Consider the following 22633-nt stretch of genomic DNA (forward strand, 5'->3'; position numbering starts at 1 on the left):
CGGGGAGAATATACAAACTCCACACAGTTAGAGCCATGGTGGGGATCGAACCCATGACCTCAGTGCTGTGAGGCAGTAATGCTAACCATTACACCATCCGTGCTGCCCGGTTTATTTAATAAACCAGACACCTTCTCCACCTGTATTCCTGATACAGAGGTGGGCGCTCGATGTGCGAATCTGTACGATCGATATACCGATGTACCGTCTTTGTATGTCTGAGGCGCATGTGAGATGCCAGAGGGGGGCGTCGTTGAGCACAAGAAAGCAGCTGAGTCGTTAGGAATTTTTTTTCTATAAAGTTATAGGTATAAGCTGATTGGTTGGTTTGGACAACTTTCCTGCTTGTCCGTGCTTTAGTACATGTCTGTAACTAAGTTGCTAGAGTTGTTGCCATTGCACACATTGCAGAAGCCTTTATGGGCAGACCCGGCTGTTGTGTACCCACTGCCTAGCGTCCAGCTTCTTTTCTGCCAGCTGCACCACTTCTAATATACATCATAGTGGGCGTTGCTGCCTGTCCTGCGTGTTCCAACCCCTTCTCTAGCTCACAAAATTCAGACCCACAGCACCCTGCCGAATGAGGTGTTCTTTTGGTGCAGGGCGGTGGGAGCAAAAGGAGCGAGAGAGAGAGAGAGACAGCGATAGGTCACTGACAGCCTCAGCCTATGACAGAAGTCAGACAGACAGCAGTGCAGTAGTGTTAGTGTACCCCTGCCCTCAGTCACTTCTAATGGGCTTAGGTTTGAGCGCTGCACAGCCTGCATTGTTTATGAATGAAATCACATCATGACCTACTGGTGGTCTGCGAGAAAGTGAGAGAAAGGATTTGGAGGGTAGCACTATTAATGGGCAAATTATAATGTGAATAAGCGGCACTACTGTGTAGCATTATGTTATTTGTATAAGAGATACTACTGTGTAGTGTAACATTAATAAGGGGACTAATGTGACATAACATGAATAAGGAGCACTACTGTGTAGTATAATGTGAATAAGGAGCACTACTGTTATGTAACATGAATAAGGAACACTACTATTACATAACAAGAATAAGGAGCACTACGGTGTAGTACAATGTGCATAAGGAGCACTACTGTGTAGTATAATGTGAATAAGGAGCACCACTGTGTTGTATAATGTCAATAAGGACCTTTTGGTGTAATGTGAATAAGGAGCACTACTGTGTGTGATGTAATGTGAATAAGGGGCACCACAGTGACATAAAGCAAATAATGAGCAATACTGTGGCATAATGTGAATAAGGAGTACTACTGTTTGGTGAAAAAGTGAATAAGGTTGCACCAATGTGTGGCATAATTTGTTGAATTGGTGATACTCATAAGCATATTTCACTCTATGCTCTAAGTAACGTTTCGGTACTTGTGTAGTACGTCTGAGCCCCCTTGCGGGGCTCGCTTCGCTCGCCCACGCTGCGGGCTCGGTGGCTCGCTACACTCGCCACGCTATCTAATATCAACTCCATGCCAACATGGATAGTGGAGGTATGAACTATCCATGTTGGCATGGAGTTAAGTTACTTTATTTTAGATTTTAGATTTTGTGGCGAGCGTAAAACCCGGAAGTAGCACGGCGCCATGCTGGCGCTGTGAAACTACACAAGTACCAACGTTTCTACTGTGCCCGTGCAAATCACAGGGAAAATGGTCATTACTCCATTTTTCCAGTGATTTCTTCTGGTCTGCAGCACCGTCCGATGCAGGACTCTGTAGAGGAAAGTTTAATGACATGGGTGCACCATTATACATACCCCCATGCATGTCTCCCCTGGTCACTCTCACTTCTTACCGCCTTCTAAATGCTTTGTGCATAATGCAGTATTTCTGCCATAAACAAGGATTTATTATACTGGGACGTATGGAATTGCATACCGGTGAGAACGCCCAGATTCCTCAGCGATGTCTGCAAGATAGTAATATAGTGCTGGCGCCATACGCTTTCATGGCGTAGATATCGGGCCTGATTCTAGATTTCACTATATCAAGATTCCACAAACAATGTCAATGTTCCCATAGTTGGCATGTGCGCATATTTGTGAATACCAAGGGTTGGTACTGTGTGCACAAAGCTGCTGCTGCTATAGGAATAGAAGGTATCAGTGATAGGATGGGAAAGTGATTGGCGTTCCTGGGCAGTGACTGAATCAGAACCATTGAGGGTAAATATACTTAGATGGGAGTTCTATTGAAGATGGGATGTTGCTATGGGAAACCAATCAGATTCTGTTATCTTCTAGACGGTGTTAAATAAATAAGAAGTATAATCTGATTGGTTGCTAACTGAAACGGGTTGGGATCGTTTTGTCTACAACATGTTGGTCGACAAGCATTAGGTCGACACCGTTAGGTCGACATGGGAAAATGTCGACATGGTTCTAGGTCGACATGGTCTAGGTCGACAGGTCATTAGGTCCACACAAGCATTAGGTCGACAGTGTCTAGGTCGACAGTAAAAAGGTCGACATGGGGTTTTTTATTGTTTTTTTTTTTTACCCGAATGTCGACGCGGTTGACATAGACAGTTTCCAGTGCACCGCATCCCCTCGCATCGCTTGTTTTGCTTCGGGCACGGTGCCTCCCTGCGCTCGGCACACTATTTTATTCTCCCACCACGCCCTAGTGAATGGTAGGGCATGAAATACCGCCTTTCGGCACATGTCGGCTCAAAAAGCAGAGAAAAACCCCATGTCGACCTTTTGACTGTTGACCTAGACACTGTTGACCTAATGACCTGTCGACATAGAACCCATGTCGACCTAGAACCATGTCAACCTAACGGTGTCTACCCAATGCTTGTCGACCGACATGCTGTAGACGAAATGACCGTATCCCACTGAAACAAGGTGCGACCGACACCAACATTGACAAATGTGCGCCTTTTTAAACATGCAGTGTCATACTTGGTGATTTATCAGCATACAGTACATGAGATTGGCCTCCTCACTGGGGGGTCCTCTGTGCACATTTTCCATTTGAGGTGGATGTTTGGTAGAAATCTGTCCCTCGGACTTTAAATAAATATATATATTTCTCTGTACCCTGACAGCTGTTTATAAATATATATTATATTTACACAATTCCCTGAGGCTTAGCTGCTACGTATCAGCCTATACCAGGCATATGAATTCCACTGAGGCCCGGTTCTGCACACAGCCATAAATTAACCGTTTTTAGATAGGAAGTTACTTCGCTCAGTATACGGCTTTCTGCATTCTCTGACGCTTAGCGTTGGTGGGTTTACATACCCATAAGTCCTGTCTTGGAAAAATGCGATGTACTGCACTGTCTCTCACACGATGACAGGAATGGGGATGAGGCTTCGGCCTGACAGTGTTTACTCAGAAATTTAGCACATTAGAATCCTCTCCTTCACTCCCAATATAGCCCAGATCTCCAAGCCTGCTGGGACAGGATTGCACCGAGTGTGAGAGAGAAAACTGTGCTGTGAGCAGCACGACCTGCAGCGCATCACGCTAATCCCTGCAGAGCATCCCCCAGAATTTGCACCATGTCTGCAGATGAATGAGCTAATGAGGCCATGATGCCTTTTATGACCCTTTTTCTTGCCCCTTAACCTGCGTTCCTGGGCACAGCATTTATGAATTAACTGCGTTCCCACCTGAGTGCTCTGCACAGAGCTGACATTACACAGACAGAAACTGCAAAACTGCAGGAGTTTAATACCCCCCCCCCCCCCTTCCCAGCGTTTCTTACTTCACATCTTGGACCATAAAAGGCAGCGAGTGTCCTTCCCTGCAGCCGGTGATCGGACTCCCTCCACAAGGGCAATGTGTCTGCACGGGCAGGATGGGTGATGCCTATGCAGAGCACAGTCATACCCCGTGTACACAGAAATTACCACTGATGACCGGGTCCCAGAACAAGACTTAGGGCGAGATTTACTAAAGGGAAAATGCCGTAAAACCCCCGTTTTACGGCATTTTCCTATGTATCAATCCCGGTCCGCCCCGTTTTCGCAAGGCTGGGTATCGCCACCCCCTGGGTGGCAATACCCTATAGAAGCCCATGAGCTTCTTTCGCCTCCCGCCATACGACGTCCGCGCCCCCCCCCCCCCCCCCTCCCGTCCTCCAAAATCTCCTCCTCCCCCTGGTGTGACAGCCGGGAGGACATCCGGCTTCAGGGGGGAGGAGGAGACGCAGGGGGACGCTGCCAGCGGCCGGGAGGTGACGGAGACCCCCGCAGCCCACATCACAGGTATCGCGGGGGTTTCCGTCACCGCAACCCGATGCTGGCCGCATATGTAAGTACATATGCGGCAGCATCGCGGCGGCTGCAGTGCGAAGGGCGGCGATGTATGTTAATACATCCCGCCCTTAAGGCGCCTATTGAATTATTGTGATAGACCTTTTCTTCTAACTTAAACATTGATTACCCCTAGAAATAAATCACACGGACACATGACCTGAAATAAATCGCACGGACACATGACCTGAAATAACCACACGGACAACCACTGCGTAAGTTTAAAAAGGTCAACAGTATTTATTGTTGGTATGACCCTATTGAAAAGGGATGGCCAGGAGCGCGCTTGGAGACCAGCTAAGTCACAAAACGTTAACAATGATCGAGAGCGCCCTCCCGCCAATTATAACTACATTTTTGTGAAGCCAAATTTGGGAAAAGGCCGAAAGGCCGGGTGGTAGAAGAAGAAAGCAAGGGAGGGAAGAGAATCACCTGACTACCACCTATATACCCCTGCCTAAGCTACCGCCCCTTTTTCATCTGATTGGCTACACCTAACAAGTTAGCGTAGTCAGTCAGAAGTAGGGTATTGTCTCAGACAGATGGAAAGCCGCTCCACCGGCGCCCGCATGATCCCCTCTCCACTAGTGCAAGGGATCTGGTGGTTACCGGCGCTGTGTGAGAGGTGCTCACTAGGCTTACCGTGGACGCCGGGGACAGAGCTGGGCTGCCGCGGAGTCACTACGCAAAGTACGCTAGACAGCCGTTGGGCTACGCTGAAAACGTAGCGTATTACACAAGTACCCATACTTTTTGTACTGGGCGATGCGATGCCCGCAGGAACCCGCATCGCATTGCACAGTGCTATTGCACCGTGTATGGGCACCTGTAGATCCACGTGCATATTCAGAGGGAAGTGGGCGGGCAGCTGACATCTGGTGAGCTGACATCAGGACAATCTGCCTCTGTCTGGGGACTACGTAAAAAACTGGGACTATGTAAATACCAGACCGGACAAGACCCCGGATCACCGAACCGGACATCAAAATCTGCAGCTTGTAGTGTCCGATCCGGGGGTGTGTCTCGTCTGGGGGTCCCTGTGATAGCTTTCACCAAGGACATGGGCAAAAGGGAGATTACAGCCTTCCCGTGTGGTCCGGACCGTTCCGGTTTTTGCCACTTGCCCGGACCATACAGGGAGGCTTTATTCTCACCCTCCTCCTCTCCATGGTGACAGCTGTCATGTGAAGGCCCCACAGGTAGGACACAACCAAGACGAGACGCCCCCCCCCCCCGGACCGGACACTACAAGCTCTGGACTGCAGATTTTGATGTCCGGTCCGGCAGTCCGGGGTCTTGTCTGGGTCCGGTTTTTACCCATACCCTTCTGTCTGTATTAATTCCGGAATTCAGGATGCAGAAAGCTTTTGCCCTTTTGCCCCAATAAATTCGGCAGCCTCCTGAGCATTATGGCCGGCATGGCTGGAGGGGGTCCCAGGGCATTAGAATACAGCTCCGGACTGCCATTCCCCAGACCAGAGTGAGCAGTGTCACTGGGAAAGCCAGCCCCTTGATTATAACAGCGTGCAATCCTTCCCTAATGGAGTTTTGGCAGACAGCTTGTCAGACCTCAAAGCCACAATATTTCATTCCCCCTCTTTGTCTGCACAGTGTGTGTCATTAGGCAGAGCGTTGGATGGAATGCTATGTTCCCACACAAGAGCCAATCGTTTTATGTTGTTTCCCCACACGGGCGAGAGCAGACGGGCGCAGGTAGCACAGCAGCGCTGCTTAAAGAGATATCAGCCACTGTGCCCGGAGAATCTGCCCCACAGCAGCACAGCAGCAGCGAGGGCGTTGTGCTGCTGCCTGGCTGTCGCAGTGAGCCAAAGGTGTCAGATTCTGCCAGGAGGAGGGTGAGAGGAGCATGTGTTCGCTTTAGGCAGTGACAGTAGGGCATATACCCACGTCGCTGGGGATGGTCAGGTGCCAGGATGCTGCCAGATTCCAACCTTTATTCACTGTTGCTGACTGCCTTGGTGCGCTGGGAGTTGTAGTTCCACAGCATTTACTAAAGTATACTCGCAGGCAGTTTTGAGCTACCAGTGGAGCAGTACAGACCGACGCGATTTGTGTGCCATCTATGCTAAAAGAGCGCGCCAAATTGGTGCTTCACCCACCTGCTAAGCCGTAGACATATACAGATGGGTAGGGCACAGCATTGGCATCATACGCACAGGGATTATGCCAGGCATACATTGCATATAGTTGCACCCATTTGTGTTTTGTTGTGAGATGTGTATTGGCTAATAGGCCTTGGCCCCTGATATGCCAGAAACAGCTCTCCGTCTGGTAAACGGATTTGCTAAAATGCGCTATTAGTAGCGTAACATATGTCCAAACAATGGCGAAAAGACCTATCAGCATCTGCAGAACAATCGGCGGTACTTATGTAGTAACTGGGCTGCCGATTTCTAAATCGGGTCGGATCGGGAGATCGCATCGCATCGCATGCGACCATGCGATTCGATGCGATGCGATGCGATGCGATGACCCGATTTTTCCATAGGAATCAATGTTAAAATGGACTGAGTCCATTTTAACATGGAATTCAATGGGAAAAATGGGTCCTTTTCATACCCCTACTATCCAAGTGGGCATGGAGTTGGATATAAACCTGTGGCGAGCGTAGCGAGCCACCGAGCCCGAAGCGTGGCGAGCGAAGCGAGCCCCGCGAGGGGACGAATACCGTCCCCTCGCGGGGCTCGCTTCGCTCGCCACGCTTCGGGCTCGGTGGCTCGCTACGCTCGCCACAGGTTTATATCCAACTCCATGCCCACTTGGATAGTAGGGGTATGAAAAGGACCCATTTTTCCATAGGAATCATTTTAACATTGATTCCTATGGAAAAATCGGGTCATCGCATCCGATATCGGATGCGATGCGATGCGATGCGATATCGCATCGCATCGCATCTGATTGTATGCCTTAACTTAAGGCATACAATCAAAAAATCGGCAGCCCAGTTACTACATAAGTACCCAATCGGCCAATCACAAGTCACACACTAGCTCATCTTTGTCAGTAGTGTATCTGCACCTGCCCCCAACCATCCAAAAATAATAATAATACAGCTTTCTCAGATGTATGTGAGACCAAATGCTGTTCTGCTGGCAAGTGCAGGATGTACTACGTGCATCCTTAATGATGCCCCATCTGCTACACGTGCCGGTCATCTTTGGCTATGTAGTCAAGAAACTGCATTAGGATTGGCCCGGGTGTGATGGCACGGAACGATATTGGATACGATATTGTTCGATGTGTACGCACTATATTGTTCACCCACATCCAATGCCGATTTTGTCAATTAGATTGTCAGTTTCACACCTCATCTAGTATGTACAGGCCAGGGTTAGTCTTTTAAGACATTTTAAGGTGGATATTTGCCTAAGACAACAAATGCAACAAATGTAGTCCTGTTTCAAAGCAGAGCCTGATCAATGCTCAGTGACCAGTGTGGGTTAATTTATTATTATTTATTAACCATTTCTTAATATAGCCCACACATATTCCACAGCGCTTTACAGAGAATATCTGAACATTCACATCCGTCCCTGCACCAGAGGAGCTTACAATCTATATTCCCTACCACATATACACACACACAGACATTCAAGAGTTAATTTGTTAGGAGCCAAATAACCTATCAGTATATTTTTGAATTGTGGGAGGAAACCGGAGTACCCGGAGGAAACCCACGCAAGCACGGGGAGAATATACAAACTCTGCACAGTTAGGGCCATGGTGGGAATCGAACCCATGACCTCAGCGCTGTGAGGCAATAATGCTAACCATTACACCATCCGTACTGCCCCAAATGTGGCCCGTTCCGATTGTGGGTGCCAACCTTAATTAGGCCCTATGTACCATCGCTATTATAGCCCATGCCAATGCATTCTAATATCTCAATTACCCAGGCGCCAGCGTATCTTGCCCGTGACGCTTCCTCCGCCTAATCTGTGGCTTTTTTTTCCCTCATATAAACCCATTTTCTGTAAATAGCAATGAGCCTTCATTAGTAAAGTGCTTCATTACTGCTCCTGTTCTCCTTATGTCCCGCCACCCTGCCCTATGCTTGCGCTCTTCAGACTTGTCCGAGAGTTAAAATTACCATGAATATACAGCTGTGTTTCTTTTTCTTTGCTAATGTTGACATTATCCACATTCCTGACATGATCCTATCCATGTGGTCTGGAGGAGTAACATTAACTCCTGAGGTGATGTGTCCATATGTCACAAGTGGTAATAATGGTGAACATACAGTGGGAGAGATGCACTAAGCTTCAAAAGTGATAAACAACCAACCAATCAGCTCCTGCCTGACATTTTTCAAACACAGTCTATAACATGGCAGACAGGAGCTGATTGGCTGGCTGTTTATCACCCTCCATTTTAACACTTTTGAAGCTTAGTGCATTTGGCCCAGTGTCTGGCTCTATTCCTCCATCTGTCTCATTGGCTTCCACTTCATCTGTGGATCCCTTCTCTATGCCAGAGGGTCCGTCTGTCAGTGAGAGACTCTCATGGAGACATTGACTGCTCCTGTCCTGTTCCGCAGCCAAGATCTGCAGCGTCACCTGACCTCATAACACGTGCTCAAGGCTTTCCCGCCAATCAGATTGTACATTTTTTTTACTCTTTAACCAATCCGGCGGCAGAAGCGTTAAAGGAAATAATAACTTATTTATACAAATCAGGATTTTTTTCCCCTATAAATATTTAGTGAACTTGTTTTGCATGAGTCATTCTGCCTTTTTCCTTTGCGCATCTACACGTATAAACATGAGGGAATTGCTATCATTATTTCGGAGCCAAGTCCAAGTCAGAATCTCAAGCATAAAAGTAAGCCCCCCCGTGGTCAGATCACCATGGCAATGGTAAATAATGGTACTTTTGGGCATAGCTGAAGGTGACCTGATTTTATTCAGTTATACGTCCTCTGACATAGGGGGTAATTCGGCACCGATCGGATGATGGTGAGGGGTCTGCACACACACGTGTTTGCACATGTGGGGACCCCTGGAACGAACTGCTTTAGCAAGTGTGAGATCTTGGTTCCAAGACAGGTAGGCTCAAACGAAATAGGTTGCAGCAAGACAGGGCCGCTTACCTGGTGTTGGGAGAGGCCGCGGGGGGGGGGGGGGATGCTTCCTCAGCTCTGATGCTTCCCATCCCCGCTGGCTTCTCCGTGGATGGCCGCCATCTTCTTTCTTCTGCCGCTGGCCTGTCCTGGCCAGCGGCGGCGCCGCTTCCTTTCTTCTTCCAGGAGGCGCCGGAGATCTTCTGGCCTCTTCAGCGGCCGCCGGAGCTCTTCTCTCCGTTGCCACCATCCTCTTCCAGCGCCGCCTTCTGTCTTCAGCTGGGGCGCTCCTGCGCTCCGCCGGCGTGGGATCCTCCTTCCTCTTCGCCTCCCGGAAGCTGTCCCAGCACCGGGGCACATTATTACAGGCTTATCAACAGCAGATTAAGTCCAAAACAAAACCAGCTTTTCTTCAGCTAAGTAAACTTGTTTCCATTAAATTTGAAAACAAAGTCTCTTTTATTAAATCTTCTGATCTTTCATGCAGCATGTAAGATCAGAAGATTTAGCAAAAGATCTGCGGGAGTACGCATCCGACCGATATCGGTCGATTTTCGTCTGATTATCGGTAAAAATTGGTCAATATGGGTCGCTTTATCGGAAATCGACCATAAAATCGTTCTAGTGTGTGGGCACCTTTAGTGGCACATACCTGCCATCAAGCACTTTTCCTGCTGACTTCCTACACAATTTCATACTCGCCAGGCTGTTTGTTCCAGAGGGGGGCAGACAAGGGGGGCCGCACCAGGGCAACGCCCAGCGTTTTGTGGGCGTCCCTATGAAAACGCTGGCACAGCCCTGGAAATGCCAACGTGCTGAAGCCTGCCGGGGGCTTGACGTCACAGGACACCTCCTCATTCGGCAGACACCAAAGGAAGTAACCGTGAAAATGGGCGCTGCCCCATTTTTCCCAGAGCCTTCTGCATGCCTGTAGACCCTGGCACAGCACCAGCCGCGGCTAGAGAAGTGGGTGCCTTGGATGGAGATGGCAGACTTTCTGTGTACATGACTGTGTAAGTTTACTGTGCATTTTGGAAAACCAGGTTACTTTACCGAAGCAGCAGTGGAGGATCCAGGGGTGGGGCTGCAGCCAAAATTCAAATAGGAGAGCCACACCCACTGCCAGTGAATCAGTTTGGAATGGCAGTTGGTGGTTGAATTTTGAACTGTGCTGTATGACAGTTACGTTATATGACAGAACAGTGTAGAACACAAATTCATATGCAGCGTAGCAGACTTTGTGCTCTCCACCTCCGGGTGACTTTGATCGGCTTTCGTGTGCCACCCTGCAATTTGTACTAGGTACATTGCCTTAGAGCCGTGTGTTGGCAGAGCAGTGGTATGCCAGTGTTCTCCCCCGCTACCCGTCACACACCCTTTTGTGCGGCTTTCCTGGCTGTGTGCTTTGGCTCAGGGCCTATGCTGGCAGATGGGCCCTTCATCAAAGGAGGATGCAGTGGGCAAGCCCAGACTAAACCGACACTGGCAATATGTTCTGCGGCGTACGCTGAGCTGACACTCGCTGCTTGGCGGCGGCACCGAAGAAGAGAATCTCAGCGTTCTATTCTGGGTGTTTCTAGGTTCTATCTCATGGCTGATGTCTCTTTCTGCCACCACACACACACACACTGTGTATGTTCCCTGCCAGGCCTGCCTGCCTGCGTCCCCCTCCTCTCTCTGTCTCGCTGTCTGCCGCTCTCACCTGCTCTCTCCCTGGCTCCCTGCCACCTCCTCCCTCCTCGTTACTCATGTATGCAGAACACTTAGGCTTTGTGAAATATACATGAAGACACAAGTGTCCCTTTCACACGCACAGGTCTCAGTGACACGAGGCCCCGGCCTGCTCCCAGCTGTCACCCCTGACTCTCCGGCGAGCACTCAACTGACACAGTGCATTACACACGGATCTGACATGCTACACGCTGACTGTACCATGGTGATCATGCTACTGTCTACACGCTGTACAGATGTACTGGAGCATTTAGTACATGTAATGAAGTACATTCTATCTATCTTATATATGTCTATCTATCTATATCTTATCGGGCGGGTATAACGCCCCAACAGGCGGGATTCCGACAGTCATTAGCCCGATGTCGGAATCCCGACTGCGGAGACTGCACAATGTAGGGAGAATAGCCGCTGCCTGTGTGTCAGACTTTTAGCAGTAGGTATTCTATCTTAAGCCCTGTACACACGGGGGGATATATCGCTGAGCGATATATTGCTCGCGATGAGCGATATATCGCTCAGTGTCCCATTTGAACCAGCGAACCCGGCAGTGGAAATCAGCTGGTCGCAGGAGCATGTTCCTGCGACCAGCGATCACTACGGGGGAGAAAACGGGAGCGCGCACTCGGCGATATATATATCGCCGGTACACACTCCCATTGCGGGCAATCTGGTCGCTGAGCTAAACATGACTTTAAGCCCACAAAGGAAAGTGACTCAGTTTGCCGATCTCTGCGGAGGGGCGGGGCTAAATGATGCGATTATGACACTTTAGCCCTGCCCCCTCCCCGGAGATCCGCAGATAAGGTCATTTAAACACCACGGCCAGGGGGGATGCCGCAATCATCAGGGGGAGAATCCGGGAAGGTTGCCCACCTTTCCGGGGGGCTTGGAGGGTGACCCGATTTTCGGGACCCTCCCGGCCATTCCGGGAGGGTAGGCAACCCTGATCTATCTATCTCTATCTATTTATATATCTTATCTATCTACGATGTATCGTAAGCGACCCCCAGCAAGTGCTGCTGGATCCAATAAATCTTATGTGCAGCACTTGTGATCTACGGATCTGATCCGATGTGCACATAAATGCGCATTGGATTGGAATTGGAGGTTAGGCGCATACGATTTGGGCACCTTTCACCCAATTTCTCTGCCTGATCTGTAGGAATTGGGTGAAAAGGGCCCAAATCGTTAAGTGTATGGCACCTTCAGACTTGCCTCTGACCTGCGCCTATCCTCTTCCCCGATGTACCGCTTTCTCTCCCGTTGACAACACCCATTCCCTATATTTGTACAGATTCAAACCTAATGTATGTAAAACGCTCTCTAAAATCCCATCTCTTTATTAGAGACTACACGGCCCCCATCTACACTACTCACACTTAGGGATGGCCATCGGTGTTGTCTCAATTAACAGATGTCGATGGTGACAAAAACCATCGCTGTCAGGTAACAGTTCTGTGCACTGCCATCAATGGTTTTACCATACGCCATCGATGGTAAAACTAAAAGTATTAGACGCCGGCCATAGACCATCGATACATTTGAATCATCGATGGGCGAGGGACAGTCCTAATCACACTTGTACGCCCTTGCAGCTGTTTCAATCTCCAAACTGACCGGTAATCTTTCATATGTTGAGAAAATCTAGTACAGATATAAAAAAAGCTAAGTTTACAGCTACTTCAGCTGCTGTGACATCACGTAGGACTCCACCAATCCTCCAAGCGCATTTCAGCAGCTCAAATCAGTCACCCTGCCTGCTTGCAGTCACATATCATGAATGTTGCAGAAACATCCCTGATCCTGCAGGAAAGGTGAAAGAGCGAACAGCGGGTGCATTGACTATAACCACTCTGATTGTTTCATGCATTATTCAGCTTCGTACGGGCTATTACAGCAGTGTATAATAAACCACCTGTGCATTATAGTGACATAATCCTATGTGTTACGGGCTGTGCATAGCTGACAGCTTCTTGCAGTGCACACAAATACAGGAATAGCTCTGCGCTGGGGCCTTTTACATAATAATGACTATTAACCACAGCGAGGATTAGAATACAGACATACGTGCTTCTGAATATGAAAGGGATCCATGGACACGTTACATATAAACATAGTGCTGTGGTGTATGGTCAGGGTAAGGCTCTGTGTCGCACAGATAACTCACATCCTACTTAGCAGGGCTGATAATAGACTGAGACGACTTACTGGCTTCCTGCTGGCACTCATTGTGCAATGTACGAACCTCCCGTCCCTTTGTAGGCTTTGCAGCGAGGCCAACGGAATGGCGGCTGCTTATGGTGTAAACAACACAGTAATCGCAGAATGATGAGGCTATTACTTGTGCTCCATTAAATATTCAGTGGCATCATTGTGTCATAATTGAATTAAGTTGTCATGCAATTAAGTCATGAGTGTCGGCTCGTGTCAGTTCTGGGGCAGGAAATAAGGGGCTGATTCAGACCGGGGGTCTCGGCATGCGCATAGTAGTCGCTTATGCGCAAGTGCAAAACTCGCTGGGGAGTTTGCAGAAGGATTGGCAGCCAGGGGGGCGCTCGCATGGTAGAGTAGGGATTCGGGCGGCACGGTGGGCGTGCTTTTGGCGTAGAATATGTTGACCTGCTTGCTAGGCAGCAAATATACACAGTCTAGCAAGCAGGTCTGAATGACCCCCTAAGTCTGCTAGAGAACTCTCTGCATGCAGGTAGCAAAAATGGGCTCAGTCATGTTTCAGGTTGGTGCAGATCTTACCTGAATAATGGTGACTCATCGCCTGACTTCTCCTGGCTGGCATATACCAACCTGCAACACTTGAGTTCTTGCACCCGTGGAATGCCAAGGCCCTGAGTTTTGAGAACAGAATTCTTCCGCCAAACTTTTTTTTTTTTGTGATCTTCATATCGAGTTGATTTTTTGGGAGGGACTTTCAGATGCAGATGCCTATGAAGTATTTGGGGGTAAAAGAACCCCTCATACAAGTTATGGTCCACACTTCTACTTAAAAATAAATAAATAGCTAATTACCAGGTAGGGGTATCAAGGCCAGCACTGGCAGCTAGGCATGTCTATCTCTAAGCCTAGCCACACCATGTCCGGGTCTCAGGAGATGACATACTGAGGAGATGACATCACTCATCTCCTGATATACTCTGCGCTGCTGGGGTCCCTGCTCCTCCCATTATATAGCTCTCAGTCTGTGGCTTCCTGCTGCCCCCATTCCCCTCCTCACATCATGTCACTGCCCCCCTGTCACATGCAGCCCTGTCCTCACTGACACATCACACATCTCCTGATATACTCTGTGCTGCTGGGGACCCTGCTCCTCCCAATATATAACTCTCAGTCTGTGGCTTCCTGCTGCCCCCATTCCCCTCCTCACATCATGTCACTGCCTCCCTGTCACATGCAGCCCTGTCCTCCCTGACACATCAATCATCTCCTGATATACTCTGTGCTGCTGGGGATCCTGCTCCTCTCACTATATAACTCTCAGTCTGTGGCTTCCTGCTGCCTCCATTCCCCTCCTCACATCATGTCACTGCCCCCCTGTCACATGCAGCCAGGTCCTCACTGACACATCACTCATCTCCTGATATACTCTGTGCTGCTGGGGACTCTGCTCCTCCCAATATATAACTCTCAGTCTGTGGCTTCCTGCTGCCTCCATTCCCCTCCTTACATCATGTCACTGCCCCAGTCACATGCAGCCCTGACCTCACTGACACATCACTCATCTCCTGATATACTCTGTGCTGCTGGGGACCCTGCTCCTCCCACTATATAACTCTCAGTCTGTGGCTTCCTGCTGCCCCCATTCCCCTCCTCACATCATGTCACTGCCCCTGTCACATGCAGCCCTGTCCTCACTGACACATCACTCATCTCCTGATATACTCTGTGCTGCTGAGGACCCTGCTCCTCTCAGTATGTGGCAACCAATCCGCTTCTACTTGCCATTTGATAGAATGTACTTGACAAATGATAGCTAGAAGCTCATTAGTTGCTATGGGCAACACCTCACCTTTTCCCCGTTTCCACTCTGATACATCACCCCCCATGTCTCTGGGAAAATGGCATTACAATATGGAGACTGTGCCGTGTGGCTGTAGCCTCACTGGCTCCGTAATCAGGAGAAGGAACAGACATAGAGATGGGCGGAGCAGGGGACAGCGCTGCTCTGTTATTATACACCATGCCTGCACCCTAGTCTGTCCTCCCTCTGCCCATCTCCTCATCTCCCAAATAGGCCCATGCCACCACTTGTGCTGTATTGTGCTGCCAATCACCTTACGGGGGAGGGAGTAGGCGAGGCGGGGGGTGGGTACAGAGCGGCCGGCACACCTCACAGACCATGTGCCATTATTTGTAAGTGCCTTTACCTGACAGGCGCATAATACATAAATGATGGCCCTGTGTATCTGTCTGATTGTCCTTTGTGTGGATAAAGTGCGCAGAGCCATGGGAGGACTAGATGGCCTCTGACTACTGTCACAAGGCCCAATTACCCAGACACACAGCCTGCATGGCCAGGACAGAGAATAAAGAGCTTTATAATAGTACAGTGCTGGCTTTATAAGGCATTCCCCGCACATACGTACTTTAATAAGGTTCATGCATCACCGCATGGATGGTGGAATAAGTAGATTTAATGGTTGAGGAGGCACACTGTATATTACTGTATGTATTACTGTATGCATTGTTGGGGGGGGGGGCGGGGGTCTGGAAATGACATCTGCCACAGTTCAGGTCAACTCTGATTCTAAGCGCAACCTTATCATCTTTCCTACAGGGCTGAAGACCTTCTTGATCTCCGGGCGCAGGCCGCGGGCCCCCAGCTGCAGCTGCTCCCAGACTCTGCTCCCACCTCAGGAGGGATCAGACCCCGGTGTTGGCTCACAGCCGCCGTGTGGCGTGGGGGGTCTCACTTCAGACAGCGCCAGCGACTCTCTTCACTGCTCTCACGTGGAAAGACTGAAGGTTAGTAACGGATTGTGCTGCGCGGTGCCCGCAGGGCGACTGCTGCAGAGATATTAGTGGGGGGGGGGGGATTGTGGCAGTATCCGGATTATAGGTCAACGGTGTCTAGGTCAATAGGTCAACACCTAAAGGTTAATAGGTCCACACCAAAAGGTCGACATTACAAAAGGCCGTTGCAAGCAAAATGTCGACATTGCAAATTGTCGACAAATTAAAAAAAAATTGACATGAGTTTTTCATGATTGTTTTTATTTTGGGACTGTTTATTAACACTTTAACATCCGATTCGGAATGGTAACATGTGCCGGGGCGCAGCAGTAGCGAGGCGTCTGGTCAGAAACATGTAATTGATCCGTACCTGATTGTGGCACATGCACAGACACTGCACAGCAAGGGTTAATGGGCACCATTGCCCGCCTGCATCGGAGAGCAAGGGGTTACTGGCTGATCCCAGCAGAACACTAACAGATTTTCCCCAGGAAGACTCCCCTGCCACCCTTTGCCCTCATTAGCAGCAATTAATTACATCACCCCCCCCCTCCCCCCTGGGTCCTACTCCCCGTGGAGGCAGTGTAGCCTTAATGAGGCTCACAATGATTCCCAATCTATTAATGTCCCCAGGCCACCTGCAGGGAGTGCGGCATAGCACAAGCTGGCATCTGTGACTGAAGGGGCCCGGTCTAACACATTGCTTGGTACGTTATCTCTCCAAGCTCCGATACATCTCCCCCTTTATGTTTATTGACATACATCAATATTAGTCTAGACTGACTTTTATCCTGGACGGAGATGGGCGAAAAGGGGGCAGGGTCTGACGTCATGTGGCGTCAGCCTCCCGCTCACAAGCAGGCATTGACATGGCCATTGGTCACAGAGGTGTGCCCAGCGTGTCTATGGCCCCGCCCCCTGCCAACCCTTCCTGGAGCCAACGCTTCGGTGGATGTAAAATTCGCCAAAGGCGTTCGTTCTGGGTGTTGGCACATGCACAAACCCCAAACATCGGACAGGGGGAGCAAATTTGTCCTGCAGCAAGCGGGACTGAATCACCCCATTCATGGGTTCCCTTTGCACCACATGAGTGTGTATCACGCCTGCATCTCAGATCATAGCCTTCCTTTACCAAGGAGAGAGATAAAGGCAGAGATTTATCACAGCTTGGCGAGAGATAACGTGGAGAGTGGTAAAGTGTCAAGCTGCCATGCTGTATGCTGTGTTTGATAAATGACACCAATAGCCCTTTCAGACCGCAAAGACCTTCTTGATCCTGGGTCCGACCTGGCACTGCCCCAAGTCCAGCACTTTCACATTAAACCCAAGTCTCCCATTATACAGAGGGCGACCCGGGTTTAACCCTTCCTGTAACTCATATGGAATTGGCAGGTTGGTCCACCCGGGTTATAAGCTTTGTTGCTTTCACACTGCACCATGACCCGATTCCACACATCAGCCCTCGCCAATCACCCGGGTCCGAGGTGCGGTGTGATAGGGGTATTAGGAGCTGGTTGGTTGGTACCATATCGCTCTGCACTTTGGGTCCGATTCAGGATCGCTTGTAACAATCCGAATTTGGCCTCATCTCCGAACGTCGGGGTTTGCGCATGTGCATTCTTGGCGAATACACATCTGCCAGTCCATTTGCTGCAGGGAGGGAGGGCCGGCGGTGGGCAGGGGCCAGAGCAGGATCTCACCTTATTGGTTACGTTCCCGCCGGTACAAACTGTCTCCGGAGGGCTGCGAGCGGCTGTAATGGTCGGGTATAGTCTCGCAGCTCCAGCTAATTCTCCGACTTTTCTCATGAGCTGGGATTCAGTGCAGCACTTTCATGGGAAGGGTTAATCCGTGGCGCCGATATAGATGGTGATAATAGTTTCATACGTTTCCATTGTTGTTTATTTGCAGAGCTGTCCGTCCTGCACAGACCCTGGAACCCGAGATGGAGTGGAGGAAGGGGCATCTGCTGCCAACGGGGCCCCAGAAGAGTGGAAAGGCGGGGGCCCTCGGGTAGGAGCAGCTATTGCATACTGGTGATCTTGGTAGAGAGTAAAGGGAAATATTGTGGAGAGTATCATAGTATGGAACTACGGCCAGTGCGCCTGAGTCACATGACTTATTGCGGCAGAAATGGGCTGTATCATAGTATGGAACTACGGCCAGTGCGCCTGAGTCACATGACTTATTGCGGCAGAAATGGGCTGTATCATAGTATGGAACTACGGCCAGTGCGCCTGAGTCACATGACTTATTGCGGCAGAAATGGGCTGTATCATAGTATGGAACTACGGCCAGTGTGCCTGAGTCACATGACTTATTGCGGCAGAAATGGGCTGTATCATAGTATGGAACTACGGCCAGTGCGCCTGAGTCACATGACTTATTGCGGCAGAAATGGGCTGTATCATAGTATGGAACTACGGCCAGTGCGCCTGAGTCACATGACTTATTGCGGCAGAAATGGGCTGTATCATAGTATGGAACTAAGGCCAGTGCGCCTGAGTCACATGACTTATTGCGGCAGAAATGGGCTGTATCATAGTATGGAACTACGGCCAGTGCGCCTGAGTCACATGACTTATTGTGGCAGAAATGGACTGTATCATAGTATGGAACTATGGCCAGTGCGTCTGAGTCACATGACTTATTGCGGCAGAAATGGACTGTATCATAGTATGGAACTACGGCCAGTGCGCCTCAGTCACAGGACTTATTGCGGCAGAAATGGACTGTATCATAGTATGGAACTACGGCCAGTGCGCCTCAGTCACAGGACTTATTGCGGCAGAAATGGACTGTATCATAGTATGGAACTACGGCCAGTGCGCCTCAGTCACATGACTTATTGCGGCAGAAATGGACTGTATCATAGTATGGAACTACGGCCAGTGCGCCTGAGTCACAGGACTTATTGCGGCAGAAATGGGCTGTATCATAGTATGGAACTACGGCCAGTGCGCCTGGAACTACGGTCAGTGCGCCTGAGTCACATGACTTATTGCGGCAGAAATGGGCTGTATCATAGTATGGAAATACGGCCAGTGCGCCTGAGTCACGTGACTTATTGCGGCAGAAATGGGCTGTATCATAGTATGGAACTACGGCCAGTGCGCCTGAGTCACATGACTTATTGCGGCAGAAATGGGCTGTATCATAGTATGGAACTACGGCCAGTGTGCCTGAGTCACATGACTTATTGCGGCAGAAATGGGCTGTATCATAGTATGGAACTACGGCCAGTGCGCCTGAGTCACATGACTTATTGCGGCAGAAATGGGCTGTATCATAGTATGGAACTACAGCCAGTGTGCCTGAGTCACATGACTTATTGCGGCAGAAATGGGCTGTATCATAGTATGGAACTAAGGCCAGTGCGCCTGAGTCACATGACTTATTGCGGCAGAAATGGGCTGTATCATAGTATGGAACTACGTCCAGTGCGCCTGAGTCACATGACTTATTGCGGCAGAAATGGGCTGTATCATAGTATGGAACTACGGCCAGTGCGCCTGAGTCACATGACTTATTGTGGCAGAAATGGACTGTATCATAGTATGGAACTATGGCCAGTGCGTCTGAGTCACATGACTTATTGCGGCAGAAATGGACTGTATCATAGTATGGAACTACGGCCAGTGCGCCTCAGTCACAGGACTTATTGCGGCAGAAATGGACTGTATCATAGTATGGAACTACGGCCAGTGCGCCTCAGTCACAGGACTTATTGCGGCAGAAATGGACTGTATCATAGTATGGAACTACGGCCAGTGCGCCTCAGTCACATGACTTATTGCGGCAGAAATGGACTGTATCATAGTATGGAACTACGGCCAGTGCGCCTGAGTCACAGGACTTATTGCGGCAGAAATGGGCTGTATCATAGTATGGAACTACGGCCAGTGCGCCTGGAACTACGGTCAGTGCGCCTGAGTCACATGACTTATTGCGGCAGAAATGGGCTGTATCATAGTATGGAAATACGGCCAGTGCGCCTGAGTCACGTGACTTATTGCGGCAGAAATGGGCTGTATCATAGTATGGAACTACGGCCAGTGCGCCTGAGTCACGTGACTTATTGCGGCAGAAATGGGCTGTATCATAGTATGGAACTACGGCAAGTGCGCCTGAGTCACATGATTTATTGCGGCAGAAATGGGCTGTATCATAGTATGGAACTACGGCCAGTGCGCCTGAGTCACATGACTTATTGCGGCAGAAATGGGCTGTATCATAGTATGGAACTACGGCCAGTGCGCCTGAGTCACATGACTTATTGCGGCAGAAATGGGCTGTATCATAGTATGGAACTACGGCCAGTGCGCCTGAGTCACATGACTTATTGCGGCAGAAATGGGCTGTATCATAGTATGGAACTACGGCCAGTGCGCCTGAGTCACGTGACTTATTGCGGCAGAAATGGGCTGTATCATAGTATGGAACTACGGCCAGTGCGCCTGAGTCACGTGACTTATTGCGGCAGAAATGGGCTGTATCATAGTATGGAACTACGGCCAGTGCGCCTGAGTCACATGACTTATTGCGGCAGAAATGGGCTGTAGCGGTGTAATATTATGCATCCTTAGAGAGCACGTGGACATGGGAGTGTCCTGGAAGGGAGGGCAGGCCACTGACGCCTCCTTCTCCCCGCAGCCTTCGCAATGCCGAGTGAGTCTAGACTTAGGCCGTTATTCTGGTTCACTCGCAAAGGCACAATCACTCTCTAATGGACAAAACCATGCTGCACTGCAGGTGGGGCAGATGTAAAATGTGCAGAGAGAATTAGATTTGGGTGAGTTATTTTGTTTCTGTGCAGGGTAAATACTTGCTGCTTTATTTTTACACTGCAATATAAATCTCACGAAGTAAAACCCCACCCAAATCTAATTCTCTCTGCAAATGTTACATCTGCCCCACCTGCAGTGCACATGGTTTTGTCCATTTGAGAATAAATTTTTATTTGCGAGTGAACCAGAATAAGGACCTTACTCAGCGCTGCGAGTGTGTGTGAGTGAGTGTGTGTGTGTGTGTGTGTGGGGGATCATTTGAGGGTGAGTGAATTTCCCCACAGAACGCATTCACAGCCGTGCACAGGGGCAGGGGGGAATCTCGGGCCCTTAGAACATAGATCCATTTGGGATCTATGGGGCAGATTTATTAAGCTCGATGAAGTGATAAAGTGGCTGGTACTTTATCACTGTCCAATCAGCTTCTAACTATTAAGTCACAGTCTGGGTTTGAAAAGTGACAGTTAGGCACTGATTGGCTGATGGAAAAGTACCAGTCACTTTATCACTGCACCAGCTAAATAAATCTGCCCCTATGTTTTAATCCTTGGAGAGAGATAACGTACTAGCCAATCAGCCCCTGTTGCAGACTGGGCTTGAAAAATCACTGTTAGGGGCTGATTGGCTGGTACTTTGTCTCCTTCCACTTTATCTCTATCTAAGGCTTAGTCGATAGACCGTTCATTCGGGTGACAGTCATAGCTGACTTGCATTTAGTAATAGAGCACAGGTCTTCAACCTGTGGCCCTCCAGATGTTGTGAAACTACATGTCCCAGCATGCCCTGACAGCTTTGGCATGCTCTTATAGGAAAAAATGTGGCAATGCATGCTGGGACATGTAGTTTCACAACATCTGGAGGGCCATAGGTTGAAGACCCATGTAATAGAGGATACTGGAGAAGGGTGAATGGCCTGAATCACAATTACAATATGGCTGAAATCCAACGTACTTCTTTATGTCTCCATCACAGCCGACGGCCATCGGGCGCCACTTAAAAACCCAGAATGGGCTACTGAGTCCCCCACCAGAAGAGACCCTGAACAACAGCCAGGCCTCCTTGTATGAGATGCTCCAAGAAAAAGGTCGCTGGTGTGGGGTCAGCATGGACCAGACGGCCCTGCTCCCTCTACGCTTCAAGAACATCCGGGAAAAGACAGACGCTCATTTTGTAGAGGTCATTAAAGAAGACAGGTAAGTGAATCGTGGGCAGGGAAGGGGCAGCCGCCTGACCTCCCCGGACAGGAGTTTCTTTATCGACTACTTTTGCCTGGAAAAATAGTGTCATGGAGCCAGGGTGTAATAGCCGATGCGGCGGAGTGGTTTAGGCGATATAGACGCTTGACTTAGGGCCTGATTCAGAAATGTGGGCGATTGCTGCAGCAGCCCCGCGATCTGTGACCGCACGTGAGGCTCCTTACTGTACGCTGACCTGTCTCTCTCTTGCAGCTTAATGAAGGATTACTTCTTCAAACCACCAATTAACCCGCTGAGTCTGAACTTTCAAGACAAGGAGCTGGAGACTTCATATCGAGCCAGCTACCAGGAGGAGGTAGATATCTGTGCAGACAGGAGAGGAAAAATCATTTGATGCGGAGTAACCATCAAATGATTTTTTGCTCTGTGACGGCGCATGCCTAGCGGATGTGTACACATCTGCTCGCATGGTAGCGCGGTGATTTGAGCGGCGGGGGTGGGGGGGCAGGCGTTTGAGGGGCCGGTGTTTACCTGCTCTCTAGACAGCAAATATAGACAGCCTAGCGAGCAGGTATGAATTACCCCTA

At 49.5% G+C, this 22633-nt stretch overlaps 1 protein-coding gene across 1 annotated transcript in view; it reads left to right on the top strand.

The window, feature by feature from the left end:
* The window catches only part of ADCY9 (adenylate cyclase 9), a 59357-nt gene that overhangs the window by 27185 nt on the left and 9539 nt on the right, over positions 1–22633 (top strand). Inside the window, exons 2-5 of the mRNA XM_083152697.1 lie at positions 15888–16075; positions 17975–18076; positions 21823–22043; positions 22299–22401. Of these exons, the coding sequence (XP_083008823.1) occupies positions 15888–16075; positions 17975–18076; positions 21823–22043; positions 22299–22401 (614 nt within the window). The remainder of the gene's footprint in view (positions 1–15887; positions 16076–17974; positions 18077–21822; positions 22044–22298; positions 22402–22633) is intronic.

This window comes from Crinia signifera, chromosome 7, assembly GCF_055691185.1.
Source record: "Crinia signifera chromosome 7, ASM5569118v1, whole genome shotgun sequence".
In the NCBI taxonomy this organism is placed as follows: domain Eukaryota; kingdom Metazoa; phylum Chordata; class Amphibia; order Anura; family Myobatrachidae; genus Crinia; species Crinia signifera.